The sequence below is a fragment of the Bactrocera oleae genome, chromosome 2 (assembly GCF_042242935.1).
Source record: "Bactrocera oleae isolate idBacOlea1 chromosome 2, idBacOlea1, whole genome shotgun sequence".
Classification (NCBI taxonomy): domain Eukaryota; kingdom Metazoa; phylum Arthropoda; class Insecta; order Diptera; family Tephritidae; genus Bactrocera; species Bactrocera oleae.
Window position 1 is genome coordinate 69,496,426 of NC_091536.1, and position 19,638 is coordinate 69,516,063.

A 19,638-nucleotide genomic window follows, 5' to 3' on the forward strand; every position below is an offset into this window, starting at 1 on the left:
GCACAAGGTATTCAGTGAAGGTCGGGAAATCACCGAACACTTGCCTAGTGCGAGTCGACCATCCACCTCGGTTAAAGATGATAACATCGTAAAAGTAAAAATCAGAGATATTGCAGAGGACCTCATTATCTTTTATAGAACATTATCTTCTCAACAGATTTTGGGTAATGTTTTGGGTATAAAGCGTGTCAATACTAGACTCGTGTTAAAAAACCTGAATCTTTAGCAAAAATGACATCAGGTAGAGGTCGTAAAAAATACATATAACAGCGTAGCTAAGGACCCTACATTCAAACCAAAATTCGTTGAAGGCACGTTTTTATGTTTTTTCAACATAATTAAAAATATTCTTCTTATAGCCGATATACTTAGCAAAATAACCAGAACGTAGAATTTTGGACAAGTTTTACTTGGTTAGATTCGTGCCACATTCTAAGAATCATGCTTTATAAGGATTTGAGAGAATTTGAGTTGCGTCCCCCCATAATTTCAGCAGTCTGAGACAATGGCCGCTAATATTTTATGTTCCCGTTAGATCGGAATTTGCTTAAACACGCCAAGTTCATCCATAATAATCCAAGTTCATAATAACCAGATACCGTTCCTTATTATTATATTTATCTAACTGCAAGAGATAGTAACTTGTGGGTGTTTGCAACTCAAAACTTTCTTTAACCTCCCATGTCTTACTATTACAAGTTTAGATCACATTCTAAAATTTAACCGAGACATAAATTCACTTGCAAGTCAGAAAAAATGTTTTTTTGTGAATTATTACTATTTATTTTGAAGACTAACTTTAATAATCGGAGATTCATTTTTTAAACGTGGTATCTCCTTGATCCGCAGCCGATCGCCAGGAGGACCTCCGAAAAAAGGTGTCTCTCGGTGAGGAAGATATTGCTACTTTAAATTATCTCAAAACCAAAAATCAAAAAAAAATTGTTATTACAATAGATGAATACAGATAATAATCGAAAGAATAGTAAAATTTTTTATTTTTGACAACATAGCGGCTTAACGAAAAAAATGTGAAAACTTCTGTTTGTTAAAAATGTACATTTCAGAGTGGCTTACAAAATCGAAATTGTTATCAAAAATCTTATTTCACCAATAATTATCTTACTATCTTATTACTTATCTAAGAAGGTCGTGCGACAATTTCAAGTCCATCGGTCCAACTATTTCGAGGAAATTTTTGCCATGACTCTAAAAACAGCGTTTAGAGAAAAACGCGTTTCAAGCTTTTGGAGCCGATTTTAATTTGAATGTGCTTTTATCTCCGCAACTGTTTGACAAATCAACTTCAAATTTTTGGAGAACACTTTTAAATATATGTACATATTATATATGCTATAAAAAGAAGAACATAGAGAAAACTACTTGGCGTTGCCACTGATTTCTTTGCCAAGTTGTAGCTGCTGAACACACGGGTGGTCTGTACTGGACAATTATAATAACTACGAATCTAAATCAGTTTTAAATTATTAATAATAAAAAAGTGAATATTATTATGAAACAAAAGAGCTCTACCTTACCAAAAACCGTTAATCTCCTTAAAAAACGAAAGAAATTGGAAAGTTTTGTATTTCAAGCCACTTTAAAATGACACTAGAGTTTTATTTGCCAGTTACGAGTATAATGGCTAAAACAAATATATCCAGCGCTTAGATACATACTTGACACAGTAAATAAAACCAACAATTGCATAATAAACGAAGCCAAAAGGAAGCAATAAATACAATTTTATTATTTTCACACCATTTCCTCAAAAGTGCTTTTTCAAATAAATATAAAACAACAACTGAATGAATAATGTCACAAGTATGAATTGTTTGGACATTGTCTTGAAACGCGAAAAAAAGCAAGCCAAAAAAAAAACAGTTATGTCAAAAGCAGTACTGGTCAAGCATAAATCATTAGGCGAAGAAAAGACCAGCACCAATTGAAAAGATCCTAAAAAGGTAAATTCATATCAAACTGTAAAAAGTTTTTTCTTTTTTTTTTTCTTAGAAAAGCGTACCGCTGATAGATATGCCGCCTGCCAACCCACCTGCAACACCAATGACCAAATACCCAACAGCCGATAAGGTGGGCTTTGGTGCGCATTTCCAATTCGGCGCCATTAAACATTCAGCGGCCCACAAAGTCGGTAAGAGTTGCTTATGTGACGTTGTCTTTAATTAGAAGTGGAATGGAAATTGGAATGGAATTAAGCATTGCGAAAGTGTGGGCACACACACACGCACAAGGAGAGACGAAATGACAAAGTATAAGAGTATAATGCGAGCTCTGCTGTCCAACTGGTTAGGCGCAAAAGAAAGAAAAACTCGTTTGTTGCAAATGAAACGGGAAGAATGCGGTTGCAATGAAAAATCAAAAAAATAAAAAATAAATAAAAATATAGGCGAAATAATAAAATACATGCTTAGCACACAATGACGCTGCGCAGGCGCTGCGTTGGGAAACTGAAAGCGATTAAAATTACAGACAAAAAGAGGTTTGTCGCATAGGCGGCATGCCTTTCAATGTGTCTCAGTGATACATAGTATGTATAGTGCTGGGAAATATATGAGCATCGTATTGATAAGCAAATACAAATACACAAATAAAGCTAATCCGGCAACTTGGTACCGTATAATAAAGGAAGGATAAAGACCGTTCCTTACATCATAATTGACGACATTACGTTCAGCCACAGTGTCGGAATCCCATTATTATCACACGATTGAATCGGTCACCTCGCATTCATCATTGCATTTGACTTTTTCGAATCATTATTCGACCAAAGGAATGACAGTTACAGGGTTTTAAGCGATTGAAATCCCAGTATTTGATTAAATCACCTTCGTATTTTTATACGCTGAACATATTAAGATTGCCACAAAGTTGATACATCCAGAATAAAACGTCTTAAAACATATAATATATATATAGAAATGATCTACGCGAAGAGCATAGTCGATTTTGCTTCAAGTATGACCGCCTGTCTAACAGTCTGTCGGTATATACATGAATTGTTCCTTGTATAGAAAGCTTTTTTATTTGATGAGATACTTTCAAATACTCAACAACTATAACATTATCCTAGGACTTTTGAAAATATTAGCCGTATAAATAAGAGATAGGTTAATATATTATATGGATATTCATTATAATATACCAATATCGTCAATAGTGCTCTAATTCTAAGCGGACCGAAAAAAATATTATTTCGCGAGCTTAGCTAACAGGGGAGCTTCTAGTCTGCCTAGTCAAGAGAGCCTTTTACATAGATAACCGTTACCCATTCAGACCACATCCTCGAAGTTTTAAAACATGTGAAGTTCTAATCTATGTAATTTTAGTAAGGATTGAACACATCTTTATTGCAGTGCAGTTTTCTTTAACAGCACTGTACGTACCTTCATATATGGAAGCTACTGACGCTTGTTATTTAAAGTTTTAGCTCAACCACTGACCAACCGTCAATGTGTGGCATACGCAGTCGCCATAGCATTGCTAGTCGAGAAGATAAAAAATCGCTACTGCATGCCAAACAACAATGGCTTAAGACTGGTTGTCAACGTAATGTCTCTAAGGCATTAGGTGCCTCTAGCTTCCGAACACATCACTATATAAATACATAAATAATTATTTAAATATATTCCAACAAATTATTTAATCAAATGTCATTGTTTGACGTTTAATCCATGCAATAGCTGGTAGCTGGTAGCTGGTTCCATCAACTTGCACTAAAGCTGAGGAAGTAAACTACCTTCAAAAGGATTTATAGCGGCAACAATTAGTTATGTAGCAAAACATTATTTAGACACAACATGCCCACTGTTGTAACTGTCAAGTAATTACTTGTTTTTGCTCTTCTTATTAGGTTTGGTACTTTGGCGTAGGAGAAGCGTGAAACACGAACAATTCTACTGCGGTTAAGACGGTAATAAATGTAAGCGCCTTTTTGCAAATGCCATTGTGTTTATAATTGTTATTTTTGTTACAGTATTGCATTTACGTGGGGAAAGTATCGAATGTCAGCATGATTGCTATTATACATATATTTAAAGTGGAGTTGCTCTATACTTAGGCCATTGTTTAACGTCATTACTCAGTTCTTTGATTGCTCAGCTCGTGGTCAGGTCTGTGGGGCGTTACTGACGCTCGGAAAGGTGAACACAACAGCGATGGATTCCAAATCGCGCCGTTCGTCATTTGTCAGCCACCGTGTTCGTTTTTTGTTTTGTTGTTGCATTACCAAGTAGTGGGTGTCGGATTACGCAAATGCTCCGGCACCTCCACACCTATTGCAGTGAGCCTACTCTCAAGCGTATTTTTTGCACGTTTTCTTTTCGTCTTTCAAATTGTTTATGTTATTGCGTATACTATTTTTCAACAATTCTTGAATGCTAAAGGTGGCGCGCCTTTTATGGTTCGCAAACCAAGTTATTATTCAAAGTGATTTTTCAATTGATTTTATTTATTTATTTGCCTATAAGGGAAGAATGCAATGAGGCAGCGAGAAGAGATAATGCGTAGGCGCTCGAATGCAAAAAAAAAAAGAGCGAAAAACACAAAGAGGCAATAATGTTTAAATATGCATGACGTGCAGTACGAAGGAATAAGTAGTAAAAGTTTGCAAACTATGTAATTTTATGCGCGAAAAACTTTTCTCATTATTGGAACAATATTTAATATTTTAACCAACATATGGTGAACTTATTTCTCTGTCGTCAAATTACCTAAGCTAAGAGAGGAAAATGAACGAAGACATGTCAGGTATCCACTACTAGCTTTAAGTAATGCCAAACATTGTTAGTTTTTTAAACATTTGTTGAAGAGTCCTAACGAAATTGACTGTAATTCATCAATATTCTATAAATCTAAAATGTATAGCAGGGAACTAGGCCCACTTATTAAACTATTTCTAAATGATAATTACAAATTTGCACACGGCAGTTTCCCATGCAATTTGAGTATGTGTAAAATATTGGCATAATATGAGATATTGTTATTATTGGCAAAAAATAAACTAGAAGAAACGCGGCTTGCAAATAAAAGGAAAATTGTTGTTGAACACAAGCACATAGACACATTCAAGATTTAATAGAGACTTTGAAAAGGCGCAACAATTAATAGAGAAACGGAACAGAAGTGACACAAAAAACACAAGGCAAACGAAGGAAAAGAAGAAAAACCGAGTGCGTTAATTAAGTTGGTAATTAAGAAGTAGATTATAGTGGAGTACATTTGCTCGTCTGCGGTCTTGTATAATGTTGATTGTGAGACACACTCACTTAGTAGGAAATGTGAAAATTTTATATGAGAAGACAGTAATATATTTTTGCAGAGTCGGTACTTGAATTTAGGTACTCGTATGTACATATTTAAGTATTTGAGACTCCTTGCTATATTATAAAAGCATATGTATGTATGTATATACTAGCGGACACTGACTTGCATAGCAGTCTTGCCCATATTTCGTTGTTAATATCAATTCCTAACAGTAATTTGTGGGCGCACCTGAAACTTGGGGTAACTCCGCCAGACCGCAGACTAAAAGATATAAATTGATGATCTCAAAATCCAAAAGCTCAGAGCTAACCACCACAGTATTGACGTCGGGCACATGAAATTTATTTTCCAACCCCCAAAAATTACCTGCTAACCTTACGGTAGCATATTGAATACTGAAGACAGCAGCTTATGAACCAACGCACAGTTCACCCTTAAGAGAAAAGGTCGGTAGAAGTGCACGAATAAGCGAAATTTTTGCTTATAAGAGCACGTGTTCTCACATGCATATGTATGCACATATGTACAGAGGGTGCAAAAACTCGGGAGTTTGACGAAATATATAAAAATGTTTAGCTTTTATTGGCTTAAATACTTCCAAATAAGATAGTAATAGTAAGGTAATAAAAACGGAACTGCATTTCATATATTTTGTGACGCATAAAACGAAAAATATGTGCCGTACGTATACTTTCCTTACCAACTGTATATCAACATATAATTTTACAATTGAAATAGACAGAACGATTTTCTCTCTGTGCAATTTCCAATACATAATATTCATGTGGGGTTCAAGGCACTCCATATGTGGCACAACTATCAAGACGCCGTGGGTTCAAACACTTTCCGCCCTTGTAGAATACCTGAACTGCCGCTAACCGTGTTTGCTCGTTCGAATTGCGCTTTTCCCCCACTTTAACTAGCCAATATACATTATTGCTAACTCAATTGCCACGTTGTAGTCTTTTTGCAAACGGCAGCTGGTGGCACTCGTGCGGTTGGCGTTGCTACCTACAGCTATTGGCGCTGCCGAACGCTGATTGCTTTGATTATATGCTACGTATTTCCAATCATGTATAAATAATTAGTTTTATCGATTTCCGGCCACCGCAGAGTAATAAGAAAACAAAAAATATTTAATATTTCTGCAATGCAAATTTAGAAGCTTCTATTTTTGCTGCATTTAAGTTAGATAATTTGGACAAAGTCGATAATAATTAAATTGTAATGGATCTGATTTTCAAGTTCACACAATTCGAGTTGCATAATTTGCACTTTAGCTTTAACACTTTATCGCCATTTTTATGGTCAGATATGTCAGTATCAATATCAAAGTATACAAAAATGCTTCAAAAGGAATAGTTTGCGCCCTTATCTGTAAAGTGATATTCAAATGGAATGCGAGACATGAATAAATATACATACAATTGTACGTAGGAGTATTACTGTTAACACATATGTATGTGTCCGCTATCTAGACTAACGAAAGTGGCCCCGTAATTCTAGATGATTAGCTGAACAAAGAAAAAGTTGATAATAATTACTTGAATCAAAGATGAAATGAAAAGTTAACTACATACAAATATATATGTATACAAGTATATAGTATATATTATTGGCAAACAATTACTGGAAAATTATTGCTCAGAGGCTATAGTCATCATTTTGATATTGTGGCTCTCTTTACGGTTTGTCATTTATTGGTGACGTCTTCTAAAATAAAATAATTGTTCGTATTGTACGAGAAATATAATATTTTACATAATTTCGTAAATTGCAGTGGAATTTTTCCATTGAAATTGAGTTCCACTATATAAATTATCTGCTAAGTTTTCTTTATAGGCTAAATTCTTTAGATACCCTTTCAACGCCACAAGCTTTAAACGAGACAAAAAAACTCACTTAATTCCCATAAGAAACCACACTTAGGAATTTAGGTAAATTTTAGAATAGTATTCCCGAATTCGGGGTCAAAATGGGTATGGGCTGATAGAGGAGGCTCTCCAGATTAAGACTTTTGGTTTTTGACATATTTGTATTTAAAGTTCATATATTTTATATCAGTATTTATTATGATTTTTGGGGTCTCAATGGCTCTTATTATTCGACTAACCACATTTTGGTTAATGTTTTGGGTATGAAGGGTGTCAAGCCTAAACTCGTGCTAAAATATTTCAATATTTTGCAAAAACGATGTCGAGTAGCGGTCGCAAAATAGATGCTTGACAAGGTAGCTCAGGACATTAATCAAATTCACGTGGGTTTATAAATATGACATCGAAACTTTCCAACAATCTAACGAATGGCGCTCCAAAAATGTACCGAGGTTTAGAACAAATGTATATGAAATGGATAAAGCGTTGTCATGCTTTACTTGGCTCAGGAGCCTATTTTGAAGACGATAATAGGGATTTGTATTAAAATACGTGAACATGACGTCTGGGTCATATTTGTTCAGATGGTAGTAGTAGTTAGAAAAAGTCGAAAAATTCATATAGAATGAATACTATTAATCTAATCAAAATAGACATTCAAGGTTAAACAAACTTACAACAAGCTGAAAGTTAGTTAATATATTCAAAAAAAAATATTAAAAATAACATACTAAAAGTGCTCATCGTTCCGGTATGTGGGAAAAAATACTCGAGGTCAAATGTCACAAATTTTTTTTCTTGATTTTCAAAAAAACATTGAGTTGTGTAAAAAAAATTACTTTCGACGAAAATTTTAAATCACAAATTTATATAAAATATACCCTCTTCCTAAGACCTACCAGTTCTGAGATATAATGCGATATAATTAGCGTTTGTAATGCGTCCAAACAATTTCCTGTTACATTTAAAACAATTCACAGATAACGGTGAAAAACTAAGCAGCTGACAGTGTTACCAACACCGAAAAACAACTAGATTTGAAAATAAAACTTTTAAATAATTGAAGGACTTAATATTATATTATATAAATTATTCGTTCAAAGATGTGAGGTTATGTTTCAGATTTTTATTAAAGAAATAACTAATCCTTCTATAGCTTCAACATCCCTGGGATACGTATTTACATTTATATTTGAACCCAGGTTCCACTGTATGGTAGTTACGCACACAAATTTCGCAGATACGACGATTATAGTCATTATAATATTATATAATGAATATAATCATTGTGGTTTATGTGTTGAAATTAATTAAAGAGAAAACGCAGTTCACTGAAAATGAATATAATTATCGAAATATTAAACCATATTATTGCAAAATTTTACAAATAAATCAACAAATTATTTGATATATTACTGAGACTCTAGAGATTTTGTTAATATAGTTGGGTACCGCATCTACGTTTGGGAAACCCGCTTTCCAAAATTGTAATAATTAAAAAATGTGCACATTATGTTAAAAAATTAAATTTTAAATGAGAAAATTAGTTCCACAAGTATAATAAATTCATGCAAAACAGAGCGACAAGCTGCAGGCCACAATAAATAAACCTTTGTAATTACAAACAAAATTACACATACCATATTTATGTACTATATGTATGAGTATATATACTTGTACACATACTCATTTAAAAAAGAAAACTCAGCTATACAGCGGTGGTTATGAAAAACCAAACAACAGCAACAAAAAACATGGAAGAGACGGACCGCAGTCAAAATCGATTTTTCCAAGGCAATACAGGAAGTTGTAAGCCAACGTTGTGACATATTTCTTTTCGTACATACAAACATACAACATTTGACATTTCACTAATTTTGGGAAAATCTTTATGCTAAATATTTGTTATGGAAAATAAATAAATGTTACCTTTAATTTTAAGTTGCGAAAATATGTTGTAAAATTTTGGAAAAACTCTACGCTTTACGTATCATTTGTTATTACTTTTGAAAAACAAAGACGAAAGCACGCTGCAGCACAGTTATCCTTGATTAGAGGCAGTTCACAGTTGCACTAGCAATTTTTTCACTTGTAAAAAATTGTGTGAGATAATAAGCTATTAATTTAATGCAAATTAAAATATTTTTACACTTCTTTAGATGTGACAATGCATAAATAACACTTTTTATTTAATTTTATTGCTGCATTTGAGAGTGATTCGGCATACAACTACAGCGCACTTTTACTACAAATATTTTGCACTTACAGATGCTTACCACTTTGCCGAAATAGTTACAACTAAACAACCGAACTTGACACGAAAACGTCGCAGGGCAGCGCAAAAGCACCCAAGACAGGCGTAGTTTTTGCTCTATCAGAGTATGTTACTTTGGTGCTACGCCTGGGCAGGTGCCTCGAAAAGATAGTAAACCAACCGAATTGCATAAATATGACAAATGATTGCTGGTACTCGGTAGAAATCACTACAAATTGCAGTTACACTAAAGAATTCGTATGTATGTTTCTAGAATTGACACACAAAACCACCAACAATGTGACATTTAAATTTGCAATTAAGCTATGGTGAATTTCTTGCAGCAAAAATGTTGCGCACAAACCTTCGCACAAAGAAGGTGTAAGCGGAGAATCGGATATAAAACATAACGCACTGTTATATTTCGAAAATAAATGCCGAAATTGCAATTACTTTTTAATGCTTCTCACTTTTTTTTTTTTTTGTAATAATCACATTTTTCTGAGACACAACGCATAAATCGCTTTGCTACACTAGTACAGAAAACGTCGCCAGCCGATTCATTGAGGTATCGAAAATCCGCTACCGCGTAGATACAGAAATGGAACGCGATTGAGAGCAAAGTTGCTGGCCACCACCACCGATACCCACCAAATGAATAACGCTGCCGCTACTGCTGCTGCTTCCGCCCTCCTACAGCTACTGATATGGCTCGTAACGTGAGATTTATGCTACGCTCGCACACATAACCCGCGCGACCAGAGTGCGCGTGTACTTATAACGCTGCCAATGGACATATGTATTTCAACACCATTCTTTTATTTTCATTCCATTTTCATGTTGCTTCAAAATATTGTGACTCTCCCACCTTTTTAACGAAATAATACACCTTTTGTCTCTATCACCTCAAAGTACTACAAAGGTATGCTGTCGACCCACTGGAGCTGACCAACATAATTATTGTCTCACTGAATGCACCTATGGTAGAGGAGTAATAAAAATCTCTCATTCTCTCTTATGAGCACGCTTATGCTCAGTTCTTGAAACTGGAGCAGGAAGGTTTTCTTGGTTTTTGAGCGTGGTGAAGTTACGTTTCGTACATGTACATTTGTATGTATAAATGCAGAGATTAGCCGATGATACAATGTAAGTCAGTCTGACAGTGGTTTCTGGTTGAAGAATAAAGTTACTCGGGAACCTTTACGGAAATTTTCTACATATTCTAACAAATCTCATTTTAGTTAATTAATCAATATTTAATATATAAATTTTAATTGGTATGTGCCCCAAGGGGTTGGTGATGAGGAGGAAAGCTATATTTTCGAACCAAGTACAAAACGTTGAATTTTCACAACTTCAACAAGAGCCGGTTCAATGTTAGCGGAATTGACCCGAATTTTACTCGACCGAAGGTTGTTATTTCGGAAACTAGCTATGTTTCGATAGTACATCGAGTAGTTGAATTTTCTATGAAGCTGAGGTCCGGATGAGCGAACCTGCGGTATACTGCCGTTAACGACATCAAACCATTGCAGTATTTCTCCTCTTACCGTGAAATGACGACGATATTTTAGGCAGATACCCCAGCAGTGGGATCTACGTAACCGGACGGACCTGGATTTTTATCCGGCCAAAGACCGTAAGTTTACAGCATTGCTCACAATTATCTTTGAAATTTTTTCTGCCGCTAAAGCAACAACAATGTTAAGCAATCCTAAAGTGAACGACTCACGAGTCAAATTTAGTAACGAAGAGACCCGATTAAAGGATTGTATCTCCTTGGGAATTTAAAACAAGAAAAAACGTTAACTTCTGTTGCACCGAAGCTATAATACCCTTCACAGATATAAAGGTGCCTTACAATAACTTGATTCCGATCTAATTTCGTGAAGATGCCTCGTCAAGGAAAAAAGTTTTCCATGCAGGCACTTTACTTCGATCGTTCAGTTAATATGGCAGCTATATGTTTTAGTCATCCGATCTGTACAATTTCTTCGGAGATTACACTATTGCCTTATAAGCAGCTCCTTAGTGAGAAAAGGACAAGTGCAAAATTTCGGATCGATAGCTTAAAAACTGAGAGACTAGTTTGCATATATATGGTTTTGTTACAAACTTCGTGGCAAACTTAATATACGCTCTTCAGGGTATAAAACCGACTTTTTTTATTTGTGCATCAAATATTTGAAAAAATTCGCCGAAAATGTGAAGTTGTTCCACCAAATAGTTTTGAAGATATACGCCTATTTATAAGAGTTTCTTAAAGGACTGTAATCGGGTCCCAAAACTTTAAACGCGTTTTTATCGAAACGTTGTTTTCATAGTAGGTTAGGAAAATTTCACGAAAGCGACTGAACCGTGCGTCTTGAAATTTTCCTTTGACCTTATTAGATATATTTGCCAGGTAATGATCAAAGGAATGAGGTTTTTGAAAATAATTTCCCTTCTTTAAGCCACTCTGAACTGTACATTTTTTCACAAATAACGAACGACTTTTTTTTCGGAAGCAGCCATTTTGTCAAAAATCAAAATTTTGACAAGTCCTTCGATCATTACCTGTATTCATCTATTAGATAACAAATATTTTTGGTTTTTGGATTAGAGAAAAATTTAAGCAGCAAAATCTACATCACCGCCAAACACCTTTTTCGGAGGTTCTCCTATAGATCGACTAAGGGAATCCAAAATTTTTCAAAATGAATGACCGAACTACAAATGTACACTAAATTATATAATTTTTGAAGAATGTAATGTTATGTAATGCTGTTCACAAAAAACGCGGGTTTCCTCTTTGCAAATAGATATAACTCCTTAAACTTATCTCATTCTCGTGTATTTGTATTTCCACGTCGCTATAAAATATTATTTGTCATATCTTTTTCCAAAAAACAATAAGCGAAATATTTCATTTAAGTAAAATTTAACCAGCTAATGTGCTTACTGGTGTTTCTTATCGTCGTAATCTCGTGATCTCTCTCTCTCTCTCTCATTTGTAAATAGAAACTTCAGTTTGACTCTTCAACGCCCAACGTGAGAAGGGCAGTAACTCGATTTCATTTATTATGGACTGCTCTGGTGTAGCAGCGCCGCCAAGTACAAGAAAAGCTAAGTGTGGTGAATTACTAAGTGAGAATAGCAATTGTTGATTACTCACGAAAGTATTTCTTTTAAGTAAAATATAATATAAATATGTAGAATCTTGATAATTATACAAACTATTTCGAGCACGACGGAAATATATATAAACTTGTAGTAGTACAAGTATATTTACAGAAAAAAAAACATTATTAACTAACAGCATAAACGCATGCGCTCCAACAACACAATGTTCAAACTCTCGAGAGTTATTTCTCTGCTATAGGATTAAAAATAAAAATTGAACACGCCTACTCATTTTAGCACGATCAAATAGTAAAGTAATAATTGGCACTCTGTGACTGACTTCATTTACAATTATTCTCTACATTTACGATGCACTCTCTACGTGAACGCTTTTTCTTAAAACGACGAAGGTATGAGTAAACAATTTAATGCCAATCTCATAAACAACTGACTTTCTTTACTTCGATATGTGTATATGTATGTGTTACAGTTATATTAACAAGAGACGTCGAAGTTATAGGGTATACTCGCCTAATAAAAATTTACTGATAAAACGAGCATTTCTTATGTAAAGTGCGATGGTTCCTGAAACAAATTTTTGATTTCGCAATGTATGAATTACAAATAATACTTGTAGATACTCAATTACTCGTGATAGTCCGTAGGCGCCACCATCGCAACTACCTGGGTCTTTCGATCACTATTTTATTATGTTGCCGTTGATCAGGTAACTCATAATAACTTATTCACGGCACGTACAGAAACAAAGACAATGTGTGACAATCAGTTAATTTTGTGGAAGAAAGTCAGGACGTTTATTGCACTCAACCTTTCATGCATTACATAAGTGATGATCTTCTCTTTCAAGGCCTTGAAAGATTTTTTAGGGCTATGTACGAGATTTTAATTTAATTACTCATACACTTACAGAATTTAAAAACTTTAATAGACTGTATCTGTGTCTGTATTCATTTTGGATTCCCTTGATTCCGTGACCGATATTTAGGAGGACCTTCAACTGGACCGGAACGGACATGGATTTTTATCCGGTCAAGGACTGTCAACCCCGCACCATTCCTCTAAATTACTTCTGTTTCCTACCACTACAACAATAACAATAACAGGACCTCCGAGAAGTTTTTTCTGCTTAAAATTATCTCAAATTCAAAAACCAAAGAACTATTATTACTATACATACATATGTACAAGTATATTATATGAATGTACATGATGATCGAAGGACTAGTCAAAATATTGATGGCGGCTTCCCAAAAAGTCGTGTTTTGTAAAAACATTTACACTTCAGAGTGGCTGACAAATATATCTGAGAAGGTTGTGTGAATTTTCAAGTCGAACGATCTAGCTGTTTGGTAGAAATTTTCCTCGCCGAATGTGAAAACAGTGTTTTGAAAATCGACTTTTTAAAATACACAAGTGGATATAACCTCAAATAAATGAAACTATCTGTTTTATAAAACTGCTGAGATGCCAGTTGCTGTTTTCTTAGCGGTTATCTAATCCCCGCATGTGTGGTAAGGTTAATTTTTTGTCATCAAAGTCCTCTAACGGAAGGTCCAGGAAACGTGTTGTTTCGACGGGATCGAACGATGGAGATTGGGGTGTTAGAGGAGTGGGATTTATTGAGCATGCAAAGAAATGGTTAGAGTAATGCGGGGACTCATTGTACGCAAGACATGCATATATGTGATACTTCGGGGTCAATTCTGGATAGCAGGAGTTTAACCGGCTACAATTTCCAGCGCAAGGATCACTCTAGATTCTCGGGGCAACTGAGATGACAGCCATTTTAATCCACTCCATTTAAGTAGAACAGACTATCGTAGGAACCCGCGAACGTCAACACGCATCTTAATAGAGCACGAGGCCGAAAACCTCTAAAATATATAAATATCCGACCCCTACGAATATTAAAAGAGTATATATGTATGGATATTAAAAACGTATATATGTATGGTATGTCGACAGTCATGTTATCTAGGGGCATATATCAAATAACCTTTTCAGAGAACAAAAATTACTTCGATTTAGTTTCACATACATATGTATGGTACATCAACGTATATATGTATGTATGTATGTATGTAGATTCATGTGCAATATCACCACAAAATAGCCGCATTTATAGGCACATCACGCACTAGGCAATGTCGGTTTAATCAATGCAAACACATAAAAGGAGAATAGAGAAAAGTATTGTAATACATATGTATGTATGTATTTAGTTATGTTACTCCTACAACTTAAGCATAAGTTTTGCGTTGAATACTTAATTTCAACATGAAATTGGAAATGAGTGCAAATTAGAGGTTTGAATAGAAAATCGTTACCCACATTGAGATTGGTTGCACATCCTTCTATCTTTTCTAAAACTTTTGTAAGCAAAATTTATAGCCAACCCTTAAAAAGAGTTCACCACAGTGTTATTAACATTTAGAAACAAAATGAACTCTCAGAATATATGCATAACGTGGGGTGGAGCATGCGCCTTGCCGAAGAAACTAAGAAATGAGAAAACAAAGAAGTCGAAAATACATATATTCATATGTATGTATGTACATATGTAATAAATGCATATTTGCGAGTATAAAACACGTTGAAAAAAGAGGCCAAATAAGGGTCGAGCTCTTTGCTGGTAAGACAAACTTGCAATAAACTTGAGTGCGACTGAAATTATTACTTCCTTACTATATTTATATATTGATATTATGTATATGTACATGTTTGTACATATTTTTATTAACACAAAAGCGGAAGAAATGTAGGCATAATGCATTAACAGCAACGTGCCCGAAGAATGCGTGCAAACAGGAAAGTAATTAGGGTAGCAAAGTTTATTGAATGCGAAGTTGAGTCATGAAATGATAGGCAGTACATAGGATATATGTAAGCATGAGGAAATCCCAAGAGACTTGTCGTGCAAGCAAGCAAATATGTGCATATATATATATATATATCTTTAATATATATATATATATATATGTATATATTTTTTACATTATTTTAATTAAAAACCATATGCAGAATTGTCAGACAGCTTGTCTCTAATAACACTGCCCTCAGATGTTCTTACTAACGAATCGTTCATATAAAAACTATAACATTTTGTTTCAATGCTTTGCGTTGTGTTTTATTTATAGCCGGCACTCATCAAATACAAACCATCAAAACAAATACGAAAATGTCGCTGAACTAATAAAATGGCATTGCTACACCCACCCGTCAAACGTTGCTTCGGCCAATTGGTGCAACTTATGACATCAACACATTCTAAAGACACATATGCTGTTTTAGCTGTAAGAAAATATACAAAAATCTTAAGGAGGCGCAAAACAATAATGATGTTGTAATATATTTTTCAGTTTTGTTACAGTAAATCGGGAGCAATATTTCTTCAATACCATATATATGACTTCAAAAATGTTTTCAAATACATAAACCTGATTAATGGTTGTTAAAGCTTCTTTCAAAGCATGAAAAAATTTAGTTATTTATGACATTCTTTTGACTTCACATATACATATGAATATATGTAAGAGCCAATTTACAAATATTTGATTAGCATATACTGAGAACAAATTCAGTTACAAAATGAACTAATGCACCATATTATGAACTTTAGAATATCTAGATTTTATTTGATTTAAAGATGCACTATTATTGTCAATATTCGCATATTTATATACCTAGATACAAAGTATTTCTTTAATAAATTAGAAAATTTCCTAACTTACATACTTATGTACACACTATAGAAAAATTCGATGAACCATAACGTTAAAATTACCAGCAGTGACAGAAAACTGGTTTTCTTGTTTGACTCATTTTCGAGTCATTGCTCAAAGAAACAAATTTATTTAAGCAACCAAACATTTAAAAGTTCAAACCAAATGAATATGCACTTACCTACATACATTCATATATATGGGTGTGTGCTTAATTTGGCAAAACTTTTGCATTTACAAAATAAAGGAATGTTTTGAGTTCTTTATTCTCCATTTACCTTTATTTTGACTGTCTATAACTGAGCAGACACCTGAAGCGCGAGCGCCCAAAGTATGGTTAACAAAACAGTAAAATTGATTACAAAATGCTGGATGGCGGCAACGTATAGGAGTGCAAAACTCATTTCCGTACGAGCGTTAACAACAAAAGTTTTTAATATTCATATGGCTTTCTGATGATTGTTCACACGCAATTATTGTTTGTCGCAATTTCGCAAAGATAAAAAAATATTTAAAGAGGAATAAATAGCGCGATAGAGAGAGGTAGCAAAGTGAAATTTCATTCCAACGCTTCGATGGTCATTCGTACACACATATGTAGGACTTACATATGTATGTAAGATATTATAGCAAAAACTAAATGCAAGGAGCTCATAAATATTTTATATTGGCAATAGCAGAGAATATTAATGAATATGAAAAATTATTAAAAAAAAAAAAAAAAGTAATGAAAAAAAATCATTAACATTCTCTGATGCATGTAATGCAAAAATTTTATCTGGTTTTTTATGGAAACGTAAATCCAATCAGCCGACTTGTTCAGATGGTTGGCAACTCCGGCATTATTTGTGCAAAATCAATTTGTTGCTAATCTAACTGTTCTCTAACTTCCCACGACCAATAACGTGTTTTCCATTCCTGGAGAAATTAATGCTTAACGAATTCTGCGCGTACTTCTGTTTCGTAAATTATAAATAAATAATTAAATATGACATACATACCTTATTTGATTTGAAATATAAAATGATTTCTCAACAAACTTAAATTGCCGTCGTCAACTTCGAGAAGGTCGGTTAGTTCGTACGCCCTTGGGAGGGTGCTGGCAGGTGCTCCGCAGAAAACTGCACCACCATTGATATGTGGAATTGGGAAGTCGGTATTGGGAACGCCCACCTGCCTATCGATGACTTTTAAATCAGTTTAATTTACTGTTAATACGCAAATATATCCTCTTTCGTCGCTCACTGTTGAATAATTTACTATTTAATGAGCAGTTATGTTGTTCTTTATTCCTTTTTCATTTATCTTTACTGCTTTTTAGCTTTTTAAACTTTTTGTGTCACATAAATTATACACAATGGTTCACTTCACTCTGATATATTTCTGTCGACAGCTATTGACTTTCATGGATACTTTATGTAATCGTAATTTCGAATGAATTCTTTTTCACATTTGTATAAAATATCTTTTCTAAATTTCGCTTTTTTATCTTGAACACGGACTTATTTTGACGGCATCGTCAATTTTTTCGTTTATGATGACTCGATTTCGTTTCGGAAGTAGCGTAAAACAAAATTGCTGACGACAGTCAAAAACAACGCAGGGTCGCATTAAAAATGCAAGGTGTTGTGTATGTTCAATTTACCTTAATTATTATTATAAAAAAAAAAAAATATTTAATAATATGCAATAATATTCTCAAAATTAAAATAGTACTATATCAGCTGAGACCAGAGAATCTGCAGTCTCTGCTGTTATATTATTTATTAGGGTAACTTTTAAATATTTATTAGAGGGAGTATAAACAGAGATTGCAGTGTGTCATTGTATTTTGTTTTTAAATCATAAATGAAAATCGAACAAACCTTCGCTCAAAAGTAGTTGGCAAATTGCTTATGTTTGCCGGCATATAATTTTCGTTAAAGTAAACAAAATAACATCTTGTTAGAAATAATGAATTTATTGCTTTTTTATTTGGTTCTAATAACCAGAAATCATTTTGCACTTTCAACAGTTGGAGACGCTAACTTTGATAACGTTTGTACCATAGAAAGCATAGAAAATTGTTCACATTTGGATATTGAAAACCGTAGGAAAGTTACATTATAAATTTGATCATTTATTAACCACCTGTTTTTATTTTGTAGGCAATATCATAATAAATGAAGTAAGGAGATCATTAGAAACACATGTTCCATGTTCGGATGAGGATGATAATAATTGCAAATGCTATAGCGAAGTTATAACAAATGATTTAAAACCATTTGAAAAGGGTATAACTCAGCAAATGCTGAACAATACAGCAAAATATGGAACTCGATATAAAATTTTGAAACATCAGCTATTTCGTGACAGAGAGTGCATGTTTCCTGCACGCTGCAGTGGTATTGAACATTTCCTATTAAATCTTTTAACCGAACTACCAGACATAGATATGGTAGTAAATACTCGGGACTGGCCCCAGGTTCTCACTGGTCTTGGCAGCAGAATTGGACCCATATTCTCATTCTCTAAAACAAGTGACTATTTAGATATTTTGTATCCAGCGTGGACATTTTGGGCTGGTGGTCCTGCAATTTCTCTGCATCCAACTGGTATTGGTCGCTGGGATTTATTACGCGACAGCATATCCAATGCTGCTATTAAAACTCCATGGTCTGAAAAGCTATCACTGGCTTTTTTTCGTGGATCACGCACTTCCGATGAACGCGATGCTTTGGTTCTTCTGTCACGTCGTAGGCCGGACTTAGTTGATGCTAAATATACCAAAAACCAAGCCTGGAAGTCTCCGAAAGATACTCTTAACGCTGAGCCTGCGAAGGAAGTTTTGTTAGAAGATCATTGTCAATATAAATATCTCTTTAATTTTAGAGGTGTGGCTGCCAGCTTTCGTTTTAAACATTTATTTCTTTGCAACTCACTAGTATTTCATGTCGGCGAGGAATGGAAGGAATTTTTCTATTTCGCACTGAAGCCATGGGTGCATTACGTGCCACTAAAAAGTTATCCAAGTCAAAAAGAAATTGAGAACATTTTAAATTTTTTTCTTGAACATGATGATCTGGCTCGTGAAATTTCCGAACGTGGTTCGCAATTTGTTTTAAATCACCTACGTATGCAGGACATCGAATGCTATTGGAAGAATCTCTTACTATCATATCAAAAGTTAATCACTTTTAAAGTTGAAAGTGAAACTGAACTTGTTCAAATTAGTCCTATACAGAGGCAGGAACTATGAATATAATGTATTTCAAATATAATAGACCTATTGTATATCCAAGGAAGAAAATGCTAATGCTCACGAGAAACCGTTAAAGTAAATAAAACTTATTTGTTTACAATCTAATTGATATGTTTGAGGTTATTGTCTCCGACTAAAACA

General features: G+C 34.2%; 2 protein-coding genes across 2 annotated transcripts in view; one reads left to right on the forward strand and one right to left on the reverse strand.

Annotated features, from left to right (window-relative positions):
• Positions 1-17,835, reverse strand: part of Usp12-46 (Ubiquitin-specific protease 12/46) — a 41,468-nt gene extending 23,633 nt beyond the window's left edge. Inside the window, exon 1 of the mRNA XM_014232824.3 lies at positions 17,258-17,835. The gene's annotated coding sequence lies outside the window, so the exon portion shown is untranslated. The remainder of the gene's footprint in view (positions 1-17,257) is intronic.
• A 244-nt stretch (positions 17,836-18,079) lies between these two features.
• LOC106616240 (O-glucosyltransferase rumi) lies at positions 18,080-19,602 on the forward strand. The gene is made up of 2 exons (XM_014232826.3): positions 18,080-18,345; positions 18,404-19,602. The coding sequence occupies exons 1-2, from the start codon at positions 18,210-18,212 to the stop codon at positions 19,492-19,494; spliced, it is 1,227 nt and encodes a 408-aa protein (XP_014088301.1). The 5' UTR covers positions 18,080-18,209; the 3' UTR covers positions 19,495-19,602.
• Positions 19,603-19,638: the final 36 nt, after the last annotated feature.